The 21,399-nt window shown below is 45.5% G+C and overlaps 1 protein-coding gene across 1 annotated transcript; it reads right to left on the reverse strand.

The window, feature by feature from the left end:
* Window positions 1–810: 810 nt before the first annotated feature.
* C6H4orf54 (chromosome 6 C4orf54 homolog) lies at window positions 811–20,927 on the reverse strand. Its single transcript, XM_044680377.1, has 2 exons — window positions 13,242–20,927; window positions 811–890 (listed from the first exon to the last, which is right to left on the reverse strand). Exon 1 carries the CDS (start codon window positions 18,682–18,684, stop codon window positions 13,285–13,287), a length of 5,400 nt encoding a protein of 1,799 aa, XP_044536312.1. The 5' UTR covers window positions 18,685–20,927; the 3' UTR covers window positions 811–890; window positions 13,242–13,284.
* Between the last annotated feature and the right edge of the window lie 472 nt (window positions 20,928–21,399).

A 21,399-nucleotide genomic window follows, 5' to 3' on the forward strand; every position in this document is an offset into this window, starting at 1 on the left:
CCTGAGCTTCTAGTAACATTTCGTTCTGTTCCCCAAAACTTCCTTTTTGTTCATTGTAGCAAAGAAAAAGCAAGCAGCTATCAAGAGGGGAATCATTCAGGTGGGGAGGGAAAAAAAAAACCCAGACATGGCAAACTTGTATCGAAAGCCTGCATTCTGAAAGAAAAATGCTCCCTTACGGGACAAAGAATCTCATTTCAAATTCACTCACTGACTTTCTATGACATTCAACCTGTCACATTTTCAAGTGACATATGTAATCACAGCACAATAAATAGAAGAAAAAGAAAACCCTGATTTCTTTCCACAATCACTTTTGAAATCATACCCAAACCCTTAAAATAACTCACAAAACAAAACCCGGAGAGTACTATGCATTCGTTAGGCGTACTATATCCCAAGTACTTCCTTATCTCATCTGCAATCCAGATGTGTTCTGTGACTCCCCCAGAGTATCCCACACCACCCCAAGTACCAGGAAGAATGCTCCTCTGATCCAAACCGATATTTTGTCTGATTGATTGGCCATGTTGTTTCCTAAGTCCCATAGCAGGACTAGCACCTTTCATTTACACGTTTACAAGTTTTCATTGAACCCTGTGAACAACTCAAGGATTTTTACCTTGGGGACAAATATGAAGCTTACATTCTGCATTCAATATAAAAAGAAACAATTTTACGGAGGAAAAAAAAGGTTTTGTGTTATTTCAACTTGCTTTTTAAAACTACAGTAATGCATACTGCCTAGAAAACAAGAAACTTACACACTTGGTTTGTATGGAGCAAAATATGAACAAAAGTAAAAGGTAGAAACTGTTTTACAGATGAATCCTTCGTGCTGCTGCAAGGCCATTTCCAGATTAAGTGAGGAGAGTCCTTTTGCCTTGCTCCTATAAAAACCAAAGAAGACAATATTAATTCCTAAGATACATCTTATTTTGTTAACATTATAAAATGTCCCCCAAATATTGATTTAAAAAACCTTCCCTAGGGGCAGCTGGGTAGCTCAGTGGAGTGAGTGTCAGGCCTAGAGACAGGAGGTCCTAGGTTCAAACCCGGCCTCAGCCACTTCCCAGCTGTGTGACCCTGGGCAAGTCACTTGCCCACCCTTACCAATCTTCCACCTATGAGACAATACACCGAAGTACAAGGGTTTAAAAAAAAAAAACCTTCCCTAATGAGTGGATTCTGATACTGCAATTGCTACCATTCAATATTTTAGCCACTTACATCAGCACAAATAGTAGTAGAAAGAGCACTCTTTCTCAAGGCAGAAGCTATGGGTTCAAATCCCACCTTTGGCACTTACTACCAACACCTATGTGTCCTTGGGCAGATCAGTAGTCTCTTTGGGCCAGAATTTGTTTGAGTGTACAATGAAAGGGTTGGGCTAACTGGCGTCCTTTCTGACTTAATAGCTATGTGCCCTTAATCCTAAGAATTCAAAGTTTGTTCAGTAAAATGAGAAGAGCAAAGGCTGCCTGCTCAGTCAATCAGCCAGCATCTATCAAGCACTTATTGTGTGTCTCGGGTTCAAATCAAATCCAATCAACATGAGGGAAGGAGAAGAGAGCATCCAGTTTGGGTGCTTACTAGCCATGTGACCATGAGTATATAGCTTAATTCTCCAAGCCTCAGTTTCCTAATTTGTAAAAAAAAGGATCGATAATATTTAACCCCACCAGGGTTTTTGAAAGATGAGAGCTATAATGATTTCTATAAATGTGATCTATTTTTGTCATCACAACAATTCAAAGCTTTGTGAGGTTAGGTCCTATGTATCAGAATAGAGTAGAGGGATTGTCAGGTTGTGTGTGTGTGTGGGTATGTGTGTGCCAAACTGGACCATTCCAATGTTCCATCTAGGCATAGAGTCAGGAAGACTTAGTTCAAATCCAGCAATAGACACTAGCCATATTACCTTAGGTATAAGCCACTTCATTTTAGTCTGCTTCAATTCCCTCATCTCTAAAATGCTAGCACCTATTTCTAGGATAGTTGCAAGGATAAAATGAGATGATGTTTGTAAAGCTTTTTTTCAAATCTTAAAGCAATATATAAATGTTGGTTATTATTATATGATCATATCATATAATTATATTCTTATTATATGATGATCATTTATTTATCTGGGGTCAAAGACATACTTCACCAATGAAGAGGAAGTCAAAGCAATTAGTAGGAATTGCTTCAATGCCAATAAATCTAAATGAAGTGGACAAATACTGAAAAACATACAAATTGCCCACCCCATCTCCGAAAAAGAAATTGAGCAAAGGCATACTTCATCCCAACATTATCCCACAACCAATTCAAAGATAACAGTCATCACAAACCATTTATCTAAACTAAGTATTCATATAGAGGCATGTAAAAAAGGTAACAGAGGTATTTCATTTTGTTGTAGTTACCAACACAGAATCAGAAAATGTCTATCAAAAGTATTTATTAAATACTTTAAATAGTATTAATTATATATAAATAAAATATTAAATTTAAATTATTATACATTTAAAATTAATTTAATTAGGGACAATTCTTTAAATATAGAATTAAATAATAAATACTAATTAATTAATTTAAAATTTTTTAATGTATTATATGTGTGCCAGGCATTGTGCTGGGTTCTGAGGATAGAGACCCAAAGCTGAAACAGTCCCAGCCTTCATGTAGTTTAAATTCTGTGAGGGAAAGTATGTCCCAAAAAGTCTTAGGGCAATTTTGAGCTATTAAAGCTTAAATATTATTATTATCATTATTATTCCTTTAAGCTACTCTGTAAATCTGGCATTTTGAATCCCTGAACGTGTGGAGAGGGAGAAGTGAACAGCATTGTACTTTCTCAGTACTGTAAACAAGTGGAAATGCAATTCTTGTCGTGGAGAATAAAATCTCTTTGAAATTGAGACCATTAAAAATACATATGTACTATATAGAATAAATATAATAATATACTATATAACAAGTTTATATAGTATATTATTATTATTCAAGCTTAATCACATAGCCAATTAGTCCATGAAAGCTCGAAACTGCACTGGGATTTTTGGAGCACCAATATATGTAAATGCAAAACACATACGAAGTGACATAGAGGATAAGTGGGGACATCAGCAAGAGAATCAGAAAAGGCTTCCTGCAGATGATGTATCTGAGCTGAGCTTTGTAGGGATTCTAAGAGGGGGATTTGGTCACAGAGGACAAGAAAGGACTTTGGAGATCTAGTCTACCTCCTGCCTTCCCCCCAATTTTGCAGAAGAGAAAACTAAGACTTGGGAAGGAGAAGGTGGCCCAGACTCATTCAGTAATAGCAATGGACCTGAAAAGTATCATATAAATCAAATTTTTCTAAATTGAATTACTTTGGAGCTTGATTTATAAATGACATTTAATTAATTCATGCTTTTCATAAACCTAGATTCTCAAAAGCCTCCAATGAGGCATACACTGCTTACAGCAAACACTGTTTGTGAGTCCATTCCAAGACTGGCACAGATGTGGGAAACAGTAACTTGAAACCATTTCTAGCCACTGAAAATAACTCCCTTCTCTGTTTACCTGCACTTTTCCTAAAAAGGAATTTATTTTTCTCATTGGAAAGAAAGAAAATCTAAATCGAGTTCAATATAAAGAACTGCCTAACAAGTATAACTGTCCAAAAGTGGAATGGTTTCACCCTAGAAGGGAGTTTTCCTGTCATGAAGGCTTTTAAGTGGGGGCTGCCTATGTCAAGCATATAGTAGAGGGGATTGGAACTGAAGCAAACCAAAATAAAGTGGCTTACCCAAGGTTATATGGCTAGTGTCTATTGCTGGATTTGAACTAAGTCTTCCTGACTCTGTACCTAGATGGAATATTGGAATGGTCCAGTTTAGCACTTTAATTACACACACATACACACACACACACACAACCTGATAATCCCTCTACTCTATTCTGATACATAGGGCCTAGCCTCACAAAGTTTTGAATTGTTGTGATGACAAAAAATAGATCACATTTAAAGAAATCATTGTAACTCTCATCTTTCAAGAACCCTGGGGAGTTAAATATTATTGATCCTTTTTTTTTTACAAATTAGGAGACTGAGGCTTGGAGAATTAAACTATTGGCTCATGGTCGCATGGCTAGTATGCACTCAAATTGAATGCTCTCTTCTTCTACCTCCATGATGATTGGCTTTGATTTGAACCTAGGACACACAACAGATGCTGGTTGACTGACTGAGCAGAAAGCCTTTGCTCAGTCCAATTATTTCATCAAGTATTTCCAGAAAAGTGATTTTTTTCCTTCTGGAAATGGAAATTTCCCATTCTTTTTGTATCAAAATTCTTTGACTCCTCTTCTCTCCTTCTTTCCTTCAGTGTCTGACAATGAGATAGCCTTTCTGCTTGCTCATTTCTTCTCTTCTCACTCACTTGTCAACTCTTTGCAAAATGGCTTCCAACTTCATCACTCAACTGATACAATTTTCTCCAAAGCTTTCAATTATGGTCTTTTCAAAGGCTTAATCCTTCTGGACCTAGCTGCTACATTTGGCACTACTGACTTTCTTCTGGAACTCTTCTCTGGATTTTCATGAAATTACTCTCTCTTAGTTCACTTTCTTCCTGTCCAACTGCTATTTCTTGGTCTTCTTCAGTGGAATCATTCATCATCCATATCATCCTTAATGACTGTGTCTGCTCCCCAATGGATTTAATTATCATTTCTATGCAAATTACACACGTACACACACACACACACACACACACACATATCCAGCCCCAGTCTTTTCCTTGAGCCTCTGTCCACATCGCCAACTGTCCACTGGACCTTTCAAACTGGATGTCCTGGAGATATCTTCAATTCACTACTCAAAAAATGAACTCATTATCTTTTGCCCTATACCTTCCCCTCTTGCAAACTTTTCTGTTTCTGACCAAGGTATCACCCTCCTTCAAGTCTCAGAGGTTCATAACCTTGGCCTTTTCTGTGATTGTTCACTCTCTCTCACCCCATATTTCCAACCAGTTGCCAAATCTTGCCTTTTATACCTTTACAACATGTCCTCCTCTCTGTATTTACACCCCTTCATTTCAAGCCCTTATTGCCTCTCACCTGGAGTATGGCAACAGTTTTCTAATTGGTACCCAGCCCAAGTCTCTCCTTCTTTCTGCTATAGTCCAGTCTACACACTGCTGCCAAAGTCATATTCTGGAAGTGCAGATTGGAGCTTTTTGTTGCCCTAATTAATCAACTCCAGGGGCTTCCTATTTTCTCTAAAATAAAATATAGACTCTTCTGTTTAATGTTTCATGCCACACACAACCTGGCTCTAAGCCATCTTTCTAGCCTCACTAAACATTATTCTCCCTCTTGCACTCTGCAGTCTGGCCAAATAAACCTCTTTGTTCCTCCAGTCAATATTTCAGCTCCCACTTCCATCACAACCTTGAAATGTACTCCTTCTTTATGCTTCAAAGAATTCCTGTTTTCCTTCAAAACATGGTTCAAGTATCACCTTTCCTTATGATCCCTGTTAATTGCTAGTACCCTTCTTCCCAAACTATCTTGTAAATTGACTACTTTGTATAAATTTGTATTCGTTCCTTTTAAAATGATGCTACATATATTTTCAAACGTTCTTGTCTCCTCTATTCAAAAGTATGTTCCTGACATGTAGGGATTGTTTCATTCTTTGGCCTTTGTCCTCAGTGTCTAGTACAGTACCAGGTACTTTTTTGTTGTTCCTTTAGTCATTTTTCAGTTGTCCAACTCTAAGACAAAAGGCCAAGGGCTAGCAGTGGTTCCCAAACTTTTTTGGCCTACCGTCCCCTTTCCAGAAAAAATATAACTTAGCCCCGTGGAAATTAATTTTTTTTTAAATTTTAATAACAGTAGGAAAGATAAATGCACCTGTGGCCATCACCGCTTCTCTGGATCGCTGCAGCACCCACCAGGGGGTGGTAGTCCCCACTTTGGGAATCATTGGGCTAGAACGCAGGGTTAAGGGTTGTAGAGCTAGGAAGTGTCTGATATTAGATATGAATGCAGGTCCTTCTGATTCCAGGCCTAGAGCTCTAGCTGAGCCACCTAGCTGCCCCCTATTATTACATTATTAATTATTATTAAGATGAGGAACTAGAATTATTTTTGCCGAGAATATTCCCTTTCTCTTAGTAATTCAAGTTTTTCATTTCCAAGGCATCTTTGAAACTTCCATTTCCCCATCCTTCTACATCCAGGCATTTGTCTAGTCCTATTCATTCCATTTTAAGGGAATCTTTGACATCCATCCCTTTCTTTCTACTCATTCAGTCAACACATTGGTACAGTTTGTCATCACCTCTCATCTAGAGTGTCTAATAGCCTCTTTTCAGTATCTTTTTCATCTCTCTGCTTCTCAGAAGTCTTGTCTCCATTTGAATCTCAATTCAGATTTCTCCTCCTGGGAGTAACACTCTTCAATGGGTGGTGTCTTTTCTGCATTGGTTTTCATTGTACTGTATCGACTTGTGTACATGTTGTGTCACCTTTCTTGAAAGAATGTAAGACTATAATCACAGGTCTTGTAAAAGTAAAAGAATATAAGCTCCTTGAGGGCAGGGACTGTTACTTTTTTGTCTTTGTATCCCCCTTGTCTCCTCTGGTGTCTGGTACCTGGGAGTTCTTAATCAGTATTTGTTGATTGATTCAGAGATCCCCTTCTTTGAAAGACATGGTGATGTAGTACATAGTTGGCCTTGGAATTGGCCTTGTAGACAGAAAGGTTCAGGTCCCACTTCTGAAGCATACTGGTTGTATGACCTCAAGAAGTTATTTATCTTCTCAGGGCCTTTGGCAATTCTCTACAATAATAATATTATGCAGAACCTATTTGTAGTGGTTAGAAAGAATTTCCTTCTTGGGAGTTCCTTATGCCAAAAAAAATGTACTTCCTATCTCTCTTTGCTTAGAATTATCCCCAAATAGAGGGGAGAATTGTCATTTGTAGCTAACAGCCCATGCTTTGGATTATATGATATTTTGAAAGTCCCTGGGGGAGATCAGAATACCCTGGCATTCAGCCAACTGGCCACAATGAGGAAATCACTCATCTAGAATGGCACTGCAGGCATTCCTGCTAGTTTTAGGTCTTACTCCACCCCAGGGCAACCCTAGCGTAAATACTTCCAGCCTGGGTTGAGTTCACATAACTTGGTGCTTCCCTCGGAGTTCTGCTCTAGGTATGAACTGACTTTGCTGATCTTGAAAGGCCCTTCGGCAGACTATAAATAGTTGAACCCCTACCTAAAGCATAAATCACTTCTAAGGCATCCCCAGTAAGTGGTCATCCAGTCTCTCCTTGAACTTTTTTGGTGGCAGGGAACTCGGTACCTCACAAAGCACCCTGGGTCATTATCGGTTAGCTCTCATTGCTAGGAAATACTTCCCAATATTGAACTGAAATCTCCCTCCCAGTAACTTTCATCCATGGCTTGGTTACAGGACTTTCTTGATGAACTAATCCCTGCAGGGAAGGTCCTAAAGAGACTAACTGGAACAGGTAGGCATCTCTTGTAGGGACACTCTTCAAGAAGATATTAGACTTAGCAAGATTGATGACTAATGATCTTATGTGCAGAAGCTTAGCCAATAGCAGGAAACTACTTAGAAGGATTTTATATAATCCTGGGGCCAGGCCAGTCCCAAAGCAAAGCAATATGACTCTCTGGTTGGGTGATGGGGGAGAATAGGGTTGGTTCCTGGGCTGGAACAGATTTGGGGGAAAAGGAGAGAGGATGGAATGCAACTCGCCTGCTAACCTACAAAAGGAGAGTTCCTGTGGACGTTAAGCTTTCTAACTGATCTTTGAGCCTCATTGCTTCTTTCTCCAACCCATCTTCCATACAGCCACCAAGGACACATTCCTAAAGCATCCTTTTACCATCTATCTCTCACTCTCGTGCCCAAGGAAGTCACAAAACAAAAAGTATTAGCCAATTTTTCTTTCTTTCATTGGACCTGTGATTTCCTTAGGGTAGGACGTTCCCAGCTAGGAACTTTCTCTACCAATTCAGACCTGTACCTACTCTGCAATAAATGAGAGGCTTGGTAAGTTGCCTGTGGTCCTGTGATTTTAAACAAGTTGCCCAGGATCACACAGCTTATACATGTCAGAGGAAGGACTGGAACCTAGGTCTTTCCAACCTTGATACCAGTTCTCTAGCCCCAACTCCATGTTGTACTCAGGAGAAATTGCAAAGAGAAGAGGCACAATAGGGTGGGAGGGGAGGCATGATAACAAAAGAAAGGTATACAGATAGAAGAGCCAGCTAGGTTGCTCAGTGGTTAGAGAGCCAGGCCTATGGATAGGAGGTCCTGGGTTCAGATTTGACCTCAGATATTTCCTAGCTGTGTGACCAAGTCATTTAACCCCAATTGCCTGGCTCTTACAGCTCTTCTGCCTTGGAACCAATACTTAGCATTAATTCTAAGACAGAAGGCAAAGGTTTAAAAAAAAGATCTCCTAGTATGTGCTGGGCAGCTAGAATGCTCAGTAGATAAAGTGCTGGGTCTGGAGTCATGAAGGTTTGAGTTCAAATCCAGCCTTAGCCATTGTCTAACTATATGACCATAGGCAAGTCATTGAACTCTGCTTGCCTTATTTTCCTCATCTGTAAAATGAACTGAAGAAAGAAATGGCAAATGGGGTCACAAAGACTTGGACAAGACAGAAACAACTGAACAACAAAGACTCTGGGCCAGGCTCTGTGACCTGTGCTGGAGATATAAAAACTTCCTCTCATCTGAAGATGCTCCCAGGCTAATGTGGGAGACAACATGTGAACAGTTATATACTATAAAATAAAAATAGGATCTCTTGAAGAAGGGGGGACTTGAGCAAAGACATAACGGAAGTCAGAAGGTGGAGATAGGAAAGGAGAGTCTTTCTGGAATGGGAAACAATCAGAGAAAATGCACAGTTGGGAAATGGTCAGTGGTGTTTGAGGAAAAGCCAGTACCACATAATAACTGTGTGACGTTAGGGAAGTTCCTTAATCTCTCTGTGCCTCAGGCAACTTTCTAAGACCTAAGTAGTCAGCATGGTGTACCAGAAGGGCACTGGACTTGGAACCAGAAAGATCTGGGTTCAGACAAATTGTGTGATTCTGGACAGATCAATTAAACTTCTCTGTGCCCCATTTTCCTGATTTGTAAAATTGTACTTGATGGCTTCTAAAGCTCTAAGATCCTAAATTCTATAACAAGTTCTCAGAATTAGGGTTAAGTCCTCATCACCTATGTCCTGGACTTCTTGCAATAGCCTTGCATTTGGCATGCCTGCTTCATCCCATTCTCCTCTCCTTTCCAGCTCAATAAACTCTAATGTCTCCCTAATACCACTACTGACTCCCCTGCTTGACGTTTAAAGCTTTTGACAACCTGGCCTCTTCTTACTTTTCTAACCTCACATTTCTCCTCTCCATGAACTCTTCTTTCTATCCATCCATACTGAGCTTTGCCATGAAGCCTGACCTCCCTCACCAGTTAGAATCCCTGGTTTTGCTTTGAGTGTTGGCTCAACTTCAGATGCCCTCAGTTTCCATGCCTGGCCTCCCCAAAGTCAAGTACCCTGCATGGTACCCCATTTTGTTCATATACTTTGCGTTTATGTAGGTAGCAGACCTTGGAAGACAGAAGCTGCTACCCTTAAATATGTACATGTTGTCTCCCCTGTTGACTCCTGGAGGTCGAGGATTGTTTCATTTCTGTCTTTTTGTGTCCCCAGGAATTAACACCTGGTGTTCAGTGCTTTATAAATGCAATCACCTCGTTTAATTCTCCCCAAAAATCATGATAGATGGGCAGGTTTGATATTATTGTGCCCATATTACAGATGAGAACACTGAAGACCCGAGAGCCTTGCTGGAAAGCACATGTTTACTTTTCAGTTTCTAATTCACAAGGCTGCTAATCTCTAACCCAGGGCTTTTCCCACTCCATCTGAAGAAACTTCCTTCTTTCCTTTTTGGTTTTCCTCAGTTTTTAGGGGGCAAGAGCTCACTCAGTCAGAAAGCATTTGTTCATTATGTGCTGTCTGTCAGGCATTCTACTAGACCCAAGGTAGTCAAAGAAGCAAATAATAATGATACAAAGAATAATTTCCTATAGCTTTGAAAACAGCAAGATTTACAAGAACGTTATATATTCATTAACTCTTTTGGTCCTCTCGAGGTGGTTGCTGTTATTATCATCCCCATTTTATAAAGGAGGAAACTAGGTGGTGTCTGAGATATATCAGGAAGTCCAGTGTTCTAGTGTTCTATCCACCTACATGAAACAGTTCCTGCATTCAAGGAATATACATTCTCAAATCTCCGTCAGATTGCTTACTATCTCAGGGTGGAGGGGGGAGATTTTGAGGGACAGATAAAGTGGGTGGGAGAGAGAGAAGGGAGAGAACTTGAAACTCAAAAAATGTTAATGAATGTTAAAAATGTTTTTACATGTAATTAGGGAAAAATAAACTATTACAGTAAAAAAGAGTTTATATTCTATTAAAGGTCATAGCCTGTACCTAAACATATAATAACTACAAAATCAATAAGGCACTTTAAGGCTCGCAAAACACTTTCCTGCCAACATCCCTGTGAAGTTGGTGGTAGTCAGACTATTCTCTCTATCTTAGGGATGTTCAGAAAAAATGGCATAGTTTAGGTATTTGTCCATGATCAGACATCTCTTAATTGTCAGCTGCAAAGCGGGGGAAAGAGTGAAGGGAATACATGTGGAAATGAAGGAGATTTAGGAACAAAATATATTAATACCTTTTTTTAAGTATATAAGTACCAGAGTCTATATTCAAAGAGAGACTCTAAATCCTTTGTCTACCCACAAGCCAAAAATTTGCTTTTCTTAGGGTCATGGAATTATAGCTGTAAGGGACCTCAGAGGACATCTGGTCCAAACCTCTCCCTTTATATACAAATGAAGAATGTTCAAGTCCAGAGAGTTGTCTGGTTAATGGAAGAACCAGGATTCAAACTCAGGTTCTGGTGATGCCAATTTTAGCATTCCTTCCATTTTAGCAAAGCCTCCTTCCCTGCTGGGAGAATTTATCTTCTACAGTCTATAACTGGTCACCAGGAATGAGAAAAACCTACAGGTATGAGTTACTTAAAATCTCCCTTAGCGGGGTAGCTAGGTGGCTCAGTGGATTGAAAGCCAGATTTAAAGACAGGAGATCCTAGGTTCAAATTCCACCTGAGACACTTCTTAGCCATGTGACCCCAGGGTCACTTAGCCCTCATTGCCTAGCCCTTATCCCCTTCTGCTTTGAAACCAATACATAGTATTGATTCCAAGAGAGAAGAGAAGGGTTTCAAAAATAAAATAAAGTCTCCCATAATTTGTAGATGGCATATGTACAAGAATTGAACCATCCATCTCTGAATAATGAAGAATGGGGACAGGAGAGAGGAAGAAGGGATTATATTTTCTCCCAAATGCCCATAGGACAGACAGCTTCCCCCCTACCTTACACACACACACACACACACACACACACACACGCACGCACGCACGCACGCACGGGCGCGCACTTCCCTCCATTCCTCTGAAAATGAGATCTGAAGATCAGGGTGTGTGTCTTAGATTGGAACAAAAGCACATTTGGTGTGTGATGCTTCCCTTTGCTTCCTGCAGAGTCCCTGGCGCTCCCCTAGGTGTCTGACTAAACAAGAAGCAGTGTTTCCTAGCAAGCTCAGGCAGACCAGGTTGGCCTGGGATGAGAGCTAACAAAGGAGGAAGTACACCTTTTCATTTTATCCCACAGCCATTTCCTCTCCTCATCCTGCAAGACCCAAAAAGAGATCTTAACATGATGGGGCACATACAAGGCCAGGTTAGGAGCCTAGCCTAGCCATCCCTAGACCTCTTTAGGCAGTGTGGAGCCAAAAGATGGCGACCTGGCCAGCCAGAGGGCGGCGGGAGTAGGTTACAACATTGGCATTTTCAGCTTTCCAAAAGGTCAAGTTGTGTGAGTGAGCTGCTGGGAGAGAGGATGAGTGGGTGCATAGGTGCGAATGCCTCTAGTAATAGCCAATGAAGACCTAAATGGTCTGACCTTACAGTCACATGTCAGAGCTAAAGACTAAGGCTTAAGAAATAGCACTTCCCTTTGGAACATTATTGAATTGGGCCAGAAGATGAGAAGGTGAGTGAATAAGCCATATGGATGCTAATAGCCACTTTCTAAAAGAACAAGAAATTGCCTTTTGCCCCGAACCTCTGAAAAGCAAGTGAACTAATCAGATTCCTAAATCTAGTTGTTAACAAATCTGTACAGCATGCCGGGCACAGGGTGAAGTGCTGGGCATACAAAGATGAGGATGAATCGGACTCTCAAATTGCCCCCCCCCCAAAGAGTCCATGGCTTTGTTATTGATGCTATTTGTTTTCTGTGCTGTGGTGGGGGTGGGTAGGTGATAGAGGGAAGGGTGGGGGGATGGTGGTTCAGAGGAGCTAGGAGAGAGGAGAGAGTATGGATAAACAGAACCCACAGCCCATCCCCAAACCTCATTTGCATTTCTTCCCAGATGCAACTGTTTTTCAGAGTTTTAGCAAGTAACTAAATTAGCTGACTTGAGGTTCCTCACCTCTTCTAGCTCCTGGCTTTAGGTTCTTAGGAAAAAAAATGAAGTGACTGAAGTCAGAGATGGGAGAGGCTCATGAAGGGTTGGAGAGAAAAGTAGTCACAGAAGAAGCAACTGGCATGGAAGATGCAGAAACTAGAAGGAAGGGGGAGGGAAAGAACCTGGGATTTCCTAGTGAAGGAACTCTCTCTGCCAATGCAGATTAGCCCCCTCTCTGCAATTTAGTCTGGGAGAGTCAGCCCCTAGAAATTTAGGTCCTGAGGAATTAGAATGGGATGGACTCGATCCCCCCTGAAATGCCCACCTGACAAAGACTGGCCTCCCCCTCTCTCCACACTGTGAACTCGAGTGCCCTAGAAATGGATTGAATGTATGTGCCTATATATATGCTCACACACATATAGCTCTATATGTACACACATCTAGTCTGTGGGCATATATGGAGCCATTTCAATGCCATTGGTTTCCTTTGCAATCCTATTTTATTTTAAACATTTTAAAACATGATTCTAAAAGGGGCTCTTCCAGTCCAGTGCCAAAGGGGACCATGGCACATAAACAAGAGACTGAAAACCTCTACTTTAGAACGGAAGGCCCTGGGGCTTGCAATTGGAGACTTACCTAAAGCTGCTTCAGTTTGCTTTCCCATAAATGCTTTTGCTCCTCATCTGTGCTCCACCACGAAGCTCATGGTGGTGCCGTCGAAGGATGGGGGCGTGATGATCCTTGGCCCCAGCGGCTGTGAGGTGATGCTGATGACCGGCTTGCCGTGGACCTGGGCGAATCCCTTGGCCCCCACAAGCTGGGAGGTTGCAGCGGAGCCAGAGGAGGAAGTGGAGGGAGGCTGGCCCATTGCAATGAAATACGGGGTCTCCGCAAAAGCCATATCTCTGGGGGCTACTGCATCTTTGCCAGAGGGGTCTCTAGTCATGGGGGAGAGCTCACTCCCTCCAGGAGCACGGGCGAGGGTTGTAGGCTGCAGGGCATTGTGGGGCAGCATCGGGGGAAGGAACCCAGGGTAGATCATGTAGGTGGGGCCATAGGCACCGGGGCTCATAGCTAAAGGGGGGACGGGGAGGGACATGGGAGCCACTGCCGGCTGCTGAGAGGTCATAGGGACATCTACATACTGCCCAGTCTCTGGATCAAATAGCCGCCTTGTCATGGGTTGAACTGGTGTGTCTACCAGGTAGTACTGGCCAGTGGTCAGGTCGAGTAGCATCTTTCGCTGAGTTTGCTGAGGCTGTGGCTGCTGGAAGGGGTCTGTTGGGCCTGGAGCTGCTGCTGCAGGGGGTGGGGCAGAGATGCTGGGAGGGGAGAAGCACAGTACCTGTGGTTGGGCCCCGTGTAGGGTGAAGGGCAGTGACTGCTGGTGATAGACAGCTGTCGGGGGATGCTCGGGGGTCTGAGGTACCGCTGGGGCAGTGGTAGCAGGGTCTCGAGCACTGTCTGTCTTATTACGCCAGCTGGGTCGGCTGACCCCACTGCTCTGAGCACCTTTGGCACTGCTGGGGACCTGGCTGCGGGCACTTAGGGGCGGCAGGCTACAGAGGGTGGCAGCAGAAGAAGCCGCTGCTCCAGCTCTTCCAGGTACCTCGGCACCCCCCACGTTCCCCTTGAGAGGGCTGGTCAGGTAGTTCCCACTGTCACTGCTGGCTGAGTCCAAGCCCTTCTCCCCATCGCTGCCGTGTTTCTTGCTAGTGGCTTCAGCGGGCAGTGTTCGGGTGGCTGGAGAAATCTTTAGGGATCGGAGTCCCTGGGTCTTGATCCCCTTTGCCAAGGAAGAGCTTTCCTGGGCAGGCCCTTGAGGGAATTTGCCTGCGACCCCACCTGCCACCACGGCTGTTTTCTGGGTACTTACTGTGAAGGTATTTCGCGTGCTAGGCAAGGGAGGTAAGGGCTGCAGAGGTTGGGCCCTCTCCACGTCTTTGTGGGCTGGGGGAATGTAGAGAGATCGGGGCCTTTCCCTGGCCATGTTCTCGAAGGCTGCAGCCCTGGCGGACACGCTCTCAGCACTGGGGTTGGAGTTTCTCCGCTGAAGGCGTTCAGGTGCCACCCCCCGCATGACCACCCCGCTCTTCCCCCCTGGTCCTCGTTCTTCTACCTCACCCAACCTCTTGGCTGGCTTGCCCGCCTCCCCGCCACTGCCTTCCCGTTCTTCACTCTCAATGAGGGACAGCACGTGACTGTCAGTCATCATGGGCAATGGGTCACTCTTGCGCTTCCATTCATACCTATTGAAGCTATACAGTTCCTCCATGGATCTCACCGCCGCAGTGAGCTTCTCCAGGGCATTGCGGGAGGGCTTCGGGGCTTTGACCTCCTCCTTGGCCTCTTCTTCTCTGGGCTTTTCTGGTGTCTTCTGGGCAGATGTCTTGGAGATGATCTTTAGGACAGGCAGGTGGGAACCCTGTTCAGTTTTATTGGGAGCAATGGTAGCCACAGGTAAGCGGCCAGATGCTCTGTGAACTAGGACGGTCCCTTCTGGAGAAGAGGGAAGGGTCCTCGCGGCAGCTTTCCCTAGGCTGTCTCTAAGATCTCGGTCCGTACCTTCTTCTCTGTGGCTGGCTACAGCTTGGCACGTGATCACCATTGGGGACAGGGACTTGGGCCCGCCGCTACCTGCAGCAGAGAGCTGCCTGGGTTTAGGTCCCGAGCTTCCCTGCTCAGGGGTCACACTTCCTTTATCACTGCTTTCCCCAGATCCTTTGATCAGTTTCCTGACATCTCTCACCTGGTGGAGTGGCCCTTGAGTCTTGGACTTATCCCTCACATCCCGGACCTGGAACTGGGGCACCTTTTCCAAGCTGTCCCCCCTGAAAAGCTTCTGCTGGGCTCTGGCATTGTCCTCGATGGTCCTGAAAAGGGTTGACGTGCTGCTGCCACCTGCCAGCTTGGGGGTGAGTAACTTGGCTATATTAAAGTCGGCACTGGGCTCCTGTACACTGCCCAGGCGGATCTTGATTTCAGGGACTTTGGGCTTGACCACAGCTGTGGAGGCAGCCTGAGCCGTAGGATATTTGGTGGCCTGCTTTCCTGGCTGCTTGTCTTTGGGAGTGTGCTGGATGTGGGGAATGAAGAGGCGGGACATGATTGTGGACTTGCTGGCCGAAATCTCCCCAAGGTCAGCTCTCCAGTCCCCACCTCTGGAGAGCTTCAGTTTCCGGATGGGGGCTTTCTCCTCCAGCTTCTCAGCCTCCTTCTCCTTCCAGGACCTAAACGCGCTGTTCTGGCTGCGCAGAAAGATGCCCTTGACCGTTTCGGAGGCGCTCCTCTTAAAACCACATACTTCTTCCGGCCTGTGGTCAGCACCGGGTCTGCTGGAGCTGGCACTGCTTTCCCGGGGAACGCTGGCCTGAAAAACTGGAGATTTGTTTTCAGAGACTGGAGTGTCCTCACCAGCATCTGAGATACTCACCACAGTGTACTCAGAACTGGCCTCTGAGTAGTGGGAGCTCTGTCTTTGCAGACCCTTTTCGGGAGGCTTCTCCCAACCTGAGGGGTCCTCGGGCTCCCTGGAGGAGCCGGAGGTGTTCTTACGGTGAGATGTGTCTGAGACTTCTCCTCTCTCCATTTTGAACTCCTGTTCCCTCTGCATTTTCTTGGAGATGACATTTTTGAGAAGGCTGGAGGCAAATTTGGACTTCTTCTGTGTTCCTTCAGCCCGAGAGGAAGGCTTGCTGCTTTCCGACGTCTCAGAGCCATCATCTGTGTAAACCGACCCTGGGGCCTTGCTGGAGCCTTTTCTCAAGCCCCCAGCAGCAGAGCTCGCTTTGCTCTCGCTGCGTAAATTTAGTGTCTCCAAAAGGGTGACGACTCGGGAGCCACTTTGGACCTGTTTCTGAAAGCACAGGGGTGTCTCCACGTGGGTGATCTCCCCGTCCACTTTGCTGACCACAAACTCCAGGGCCTTGGTCTGGGACTTCTTGGACTGGATATAGAGTTGGTCTGCCGAGGGCCTGGCCCCAGTGCCCTTGCGCAGGCCCGCAGCCACAGAGGCCGCACTGTTCTTGAGCAGGCTCTGCTCCACTCTGGCTCCGAGACCCCCGCATTTTAAGTCCAAGAAGGTGGACCAGCGGCCGAAGCCAACGTCTGAGAGGGCTGTGGAGGAGGCTCTGGAGCTGATATTGAGGGCCTCAAAGTAAGGGTAAGCTAAGCTGCGGAAGGCTCGGGAAGTCAGGTTGCGGACCTCCTTATCCGCATCGTCCAGCTCGCTGACTGCACTGGACGCGCCACTGGAGTAATCCACCAGCTCTTTGGCCCGGATGGCCCCGCACCTGGTCTGCAGGCGGGCAGGTAGGGCGATAAACTTCTTCGCATGGTCTGGAGCTGTGGCTGCAGCCGAGTGCGGCTTGGGCAAGCTTGAACTGTGGTCAGCAGCTGCGGAGACTCGGAGGCTCATTTCGCCTTCATGCTTGGCAGCGTGAATAATGTTTTGCTTTGCCCGCACGTTGCTAGGCTCATTTATAGCCCGGGAAGTTGGTTTGATTGATAGGCGGATCTGGCCTGGAGCATTCCCACAGCTGCTTGGGGCTGCTGCTGCTGCTGCTGCCGCTGCCGCCGCTGCTGCTGGAACTGCCTTCTGGGGCTCGCCTGGGGGCTCGCATGGGGGGGTGAAGGCAGCCACGGAATCGGTGTCACTTTCAGAGACGGTGCTGCCCACTTGAGTGCTGCTCGTGTCCCGGCCGTTGCTGGCTGTGGTGGCGTGCCCTGGATCACTGCTGATGGGGGTGGGAGACCTGGTGGCACTGGTGCTGGGGCCGGTGCTCAGGTAGCAGCTGTCTTCGGTCGGGGTGGTGGTGTCCCCGGGGGTCTCATCGCTGCCACCGAAGGAAGCATAGTCAACGAATGAGTAGATCACGTTGTTGTCCTCGAAGTCCCAGCGGGAGGCCAATCCGAGGTCAAAGTCTGTGTCCTGTTCGACTTCACTCAGCTGGATCTCATGGGTGGTGATGTAGTGAGCCTCCTCTCTCGGAGGGGGGTGGCTGCGGCCCTGGGCCTTGGCAGGGCTGGCCCTGAACCCTGCTGGTCCTCCTCTTCCTGCTCCTCCTCTGGCTTTTCCTCCTTCTCCCCCTCTGGGCTGGTGGGCTGGGTTGTAATCCTCAGGGCAGCTGGTTTCGCTGTCACTGCCCTCACTGCTCTCACTCTCGAAACCTAAGGAAGAAGACAATGAGGCTGGCCCACCCCTGGATGTGGTCGTGTCATCCAGGTGGGGAGAGCCGGCTTCCCCTACCTTGTCCGTTGCGGGGGAGGAAGAGGAGGCGGAGGAGAAAGAAGTAAAGGACTTGGAACTCCCGGGGCTGCAGGAGAGCTGGAAGCTGGCAAGTTCCTGGGAGGTAGGAGTCTGGGGAGTGGGGGCAGAGGACTCATACAGGGGGCTGCTAGCTTTGCGCTCTGGCTTCTCAGGGCCACCCTCTAGAGCTAAGCTCAAAGACCCAGGGTTTTCTCTGACTGCTCCAGCAGGGCCACAGATCTCCACATATTTTGCTTCCCCCGATGGCTTTGGACGCTTGGGTTGCTGTTGTTGCTTGAGGTCTTGGCTGACTTGTCTGCTGCCCTCCCCATCCTCGATCTCACTCAGTTTGGGCTGCCCCTCTGGGTCAGGAGTGGTCACTTCCATACTGATCCCTTCCCCAGGCCGCAGTGACAGGAGGAGGCAGTGGTGAGAGCTGAAGGTGTCTTCGATCCTGCTCCGGCTCCCTCTGGGACGAAGAGTTGCCTGGAGAAGGGACCCACGTGCCTGGACTGGCCCCCCAGCTGGGGACGCTGCTGTTGCTGATATGAGCTTCAACTTCTTCAGCCCCTGTGGCAGGGCCTGGGCAAACCCAAGGGAGATAGGAAGGCCCCTGGATGGGGTGGCGGGGGTGGTGGAGGTGGCCGCAGTGGTCTGTGCTGGGGGGCCTGCTGCTCCTGCCCCGATAGCTGCCAAGGTCTTGTAGCTGAGCTTTCCCGTACAGTTGTTGGCTTGGCACTGGATGCAGCTATGAGACGGAATGCCATTGGTAACAGAAGGAGCAGCATCTGTAGCCCGACCCGGAGACACCCAGAAATGAAGGGAAAGCATGTGTTGGTTCTTGTGTAGCCTTGTCGGGTCCTGAATGGGGTGAGAGAGGTTCACGTCATTCCAGAAATATTTTTAGTGTCCAGTATCTAGTCATATTGAAACCAAACGTCTGGATGGAGCTGAGATTCCAGAGAGAATTTTAAGAGAGAGAGGGAAAGAGATTTAAAAAAAAAAAAAAAAAAAAAAAAAAAAAAAAAAGGAGGTTGGGGCGGAGGGGAAACAGAGGTTTGAGAGAGAGGGATCATACATATTTTTACCCCCAAACAATCAGAGGGCTTTGTAACCTCTACTTTAGATAATTGAGGAAATAGTAAAATATTCTTCAGCTTTCTCACCTCTTTCATCTCCCAAAGTCCCAAATTAATGGGACTTTACCCTTTCCCTCTCCCTGATTTGCATTGCATCTCTTTAAAGCCCCGTTCTTCATCACAGAAATTCTGGAAAGGGTTCAAGATTTCCCTGAGAAGTGGTCTAACGTTCCCTTGGAAAGGCATCCAATTCCTCTTAGGAGCAGCTGAAGGGGTTGGGTTCTGGCAAGAAAGTTGTTAACAGGAGAAAAGAGCCTCTTCCACAAGCCCCCAAGTTGCCCTCCCTAGTCTCGCCCCTCAATTCTCAATGTTTTTTTGGAAGTCTAGTCTAGAATGTTTATAGAGCCAACAAAAAGGACAACGGTGAATTCTTCACAGAGCAAGCGAGTGAAGCTTTGTCAAGCTTTTCAGATATGGTCGCTAAAGTGGAGGAATTGGAAGGGTTTGAAGGCAGAAAATGGAGGCTCCACCATTCCCCCAACAAAGGTTTTGAAAGGTCTCTGAATTTGTGAAACCCCAGCCAGACAATAAGCCCCTAATTAAATATAGCCTCAGCAGCAGTCCCCTGATTAGATTACACTGGCCCTACTCCAGGGCTGCAGGGTCAAAAGACACTAACAAACAACGAAGAAGTTTACCCTTCATCAGTACCATGCAGCTTGGAGGGAGGTTCAAAGAGGAAATGCAACCCAGTGACGGAAGTGAAGCCCAAATCCCAGCTCACTGGCTTTGAGGTTCATCCATTTGGTCCATCCAGTGGTGTGGGAAAGAGTATGGTTCAGCCCGAGATTTGGGCTCTTTGCTGGTGACCCCTGAAGCAGCTCCCCAGTTGTGATCTGGGAACCACCACAGCTCTTGGATTTTGTTGAGATCAAGTACTTCTCATCTGCCAGGCCCTTACTTCCCCACTATACATAGGCTATGTGTCACTTATACCGATGGAATAAAGCCCTATTTTAAACATCTCCATTTGTGGGAAGCAAAAATAACATCATGGACCATTCCCTTGAAACAAGAATGTCACCCCCACACGCAAAAATGTTCTTCCCTCTGGATCCAGGCGTGGGCAGACAGGGAGTGGGCTGCTTAATGCCACCTGAAGGATATACCTTCCAAAGTAGGTGTTTAAAAGAACAACCTTAATGGTCTCTCCCACACTGACTCGTTGCCGAAAGCATAATGAGAGATCAGGAGAATAAGAAATTTGAGTGTGATACAAAGCTTTTACACATGCTTCTACCAAATCCTTTCTTCCATTTTCAGCCTCTTGAGTACAGACATTAATATTTATGGATGTAGATATAGTCTCCTACCAGAGCTGTACCTAGACTACAAAGACCTAGACTCAGTCTCAGGCCACCAGAATTTAGAAGAAGCAAAATAAACTAATAATTAAAAAAATTATTACAGATACAACTTAGCAGAACTTCCACTTTTTTAGCATTACAGAAATCAGTTGACAAGAAGATATTTTTAAACATTTCTAAGTGAACCCTGCTTCTCCTTCCCTAGACTGGCCTTTCCATGTTCACTGGCTGCTGATGCTAGCTAGGCCTCTGGATCCCTAGGGTCTAGAACTCTCCACATTAGGGAGCTGGTGTCCTAGGGTCTCCTTCTATGTTTGTTTTGAGGATATATGTAGGGTTCGTGTGCCCATTGCTAAATTGGCAATTTACTGGTCTGAGCCCCTAATAGGAAGACCACATGCATCTCCATGGCACCAAAACATATGATTAACAATGAAAATTTTAGTCAATCAACTTATTTGACAACAGACAACAAGCAACTAACTGGATTGTCTTTTTTTTCTTAATTGGTTGTATCGATTGTGTCACAAAGACAGTACAGGTTAAGAATTTAGGGAAATAGGGGGAGCTAGGCAATGGGTAAGGGTTTTTAAAGAATGAATAAAAAAATAAATATATGTGATGCCCTCCCTCACCTGATGTTTAAGACATGTCTTTCATCTTTTGTACCCCACAAAGCCATCCCCTGGGTCTTATTCTCAGCTCGAATCCAATTTGCTTCATGGAGCAAAGATCATGGGGAAAAGGAGAGAAAACTTGCCTCCAATAGATCCTTCGCTCCAGTTTCTGAGTTGCTCTTTTCTTCCTGTCACTCATTTGTGACCGACTCTTTATGTCCTGGTGGACTATTATAGCACACCAGTTCTTGCCATGGGGTATCTTGGCAAAGATATTGGAGTGGTGTGGCATTTCTTTCTCCATTGGAGATGAAATGAATCACCCAGGGTCACACAACTTGTCAGTGTCTGAGGCTGGATTTGAACTCAGGTCTTCCTGACCCTGAGTCCAGTGTTCTATCCACCCTGCTGCTCCTTTCTTCCTTCAATCTATTTCCAGAAGATGAAAACAAATCTTAAATGACAATCTTGTGAATAGAAGCA

Source organism: Gracilinanus agilis, chromosome 6 (assembly GCF_016433145.1).
Source record: "Gracilinanus agilis isolate LMUSP501 chromosome 6, AgileGrace, whole genome shotgun sequence".
Classification (NCBI taxonomy): Eukaryota; Metazoa; Chordata; class Mammalia; order Didelphimorphia; family Didelphidae; genus Gracilinanus; species Gracilinanus agilis.

What these genes read in the sequence shown, in the direction of transcription:
- C6H4orf54 (XM_044680377.1), bottom strand. Translation starts at nt 18,684, where the DNA reads ATGCTTTCCCTTCATTTCTGGGTGTCTCCGGGTCGGGCTACAGATGCT.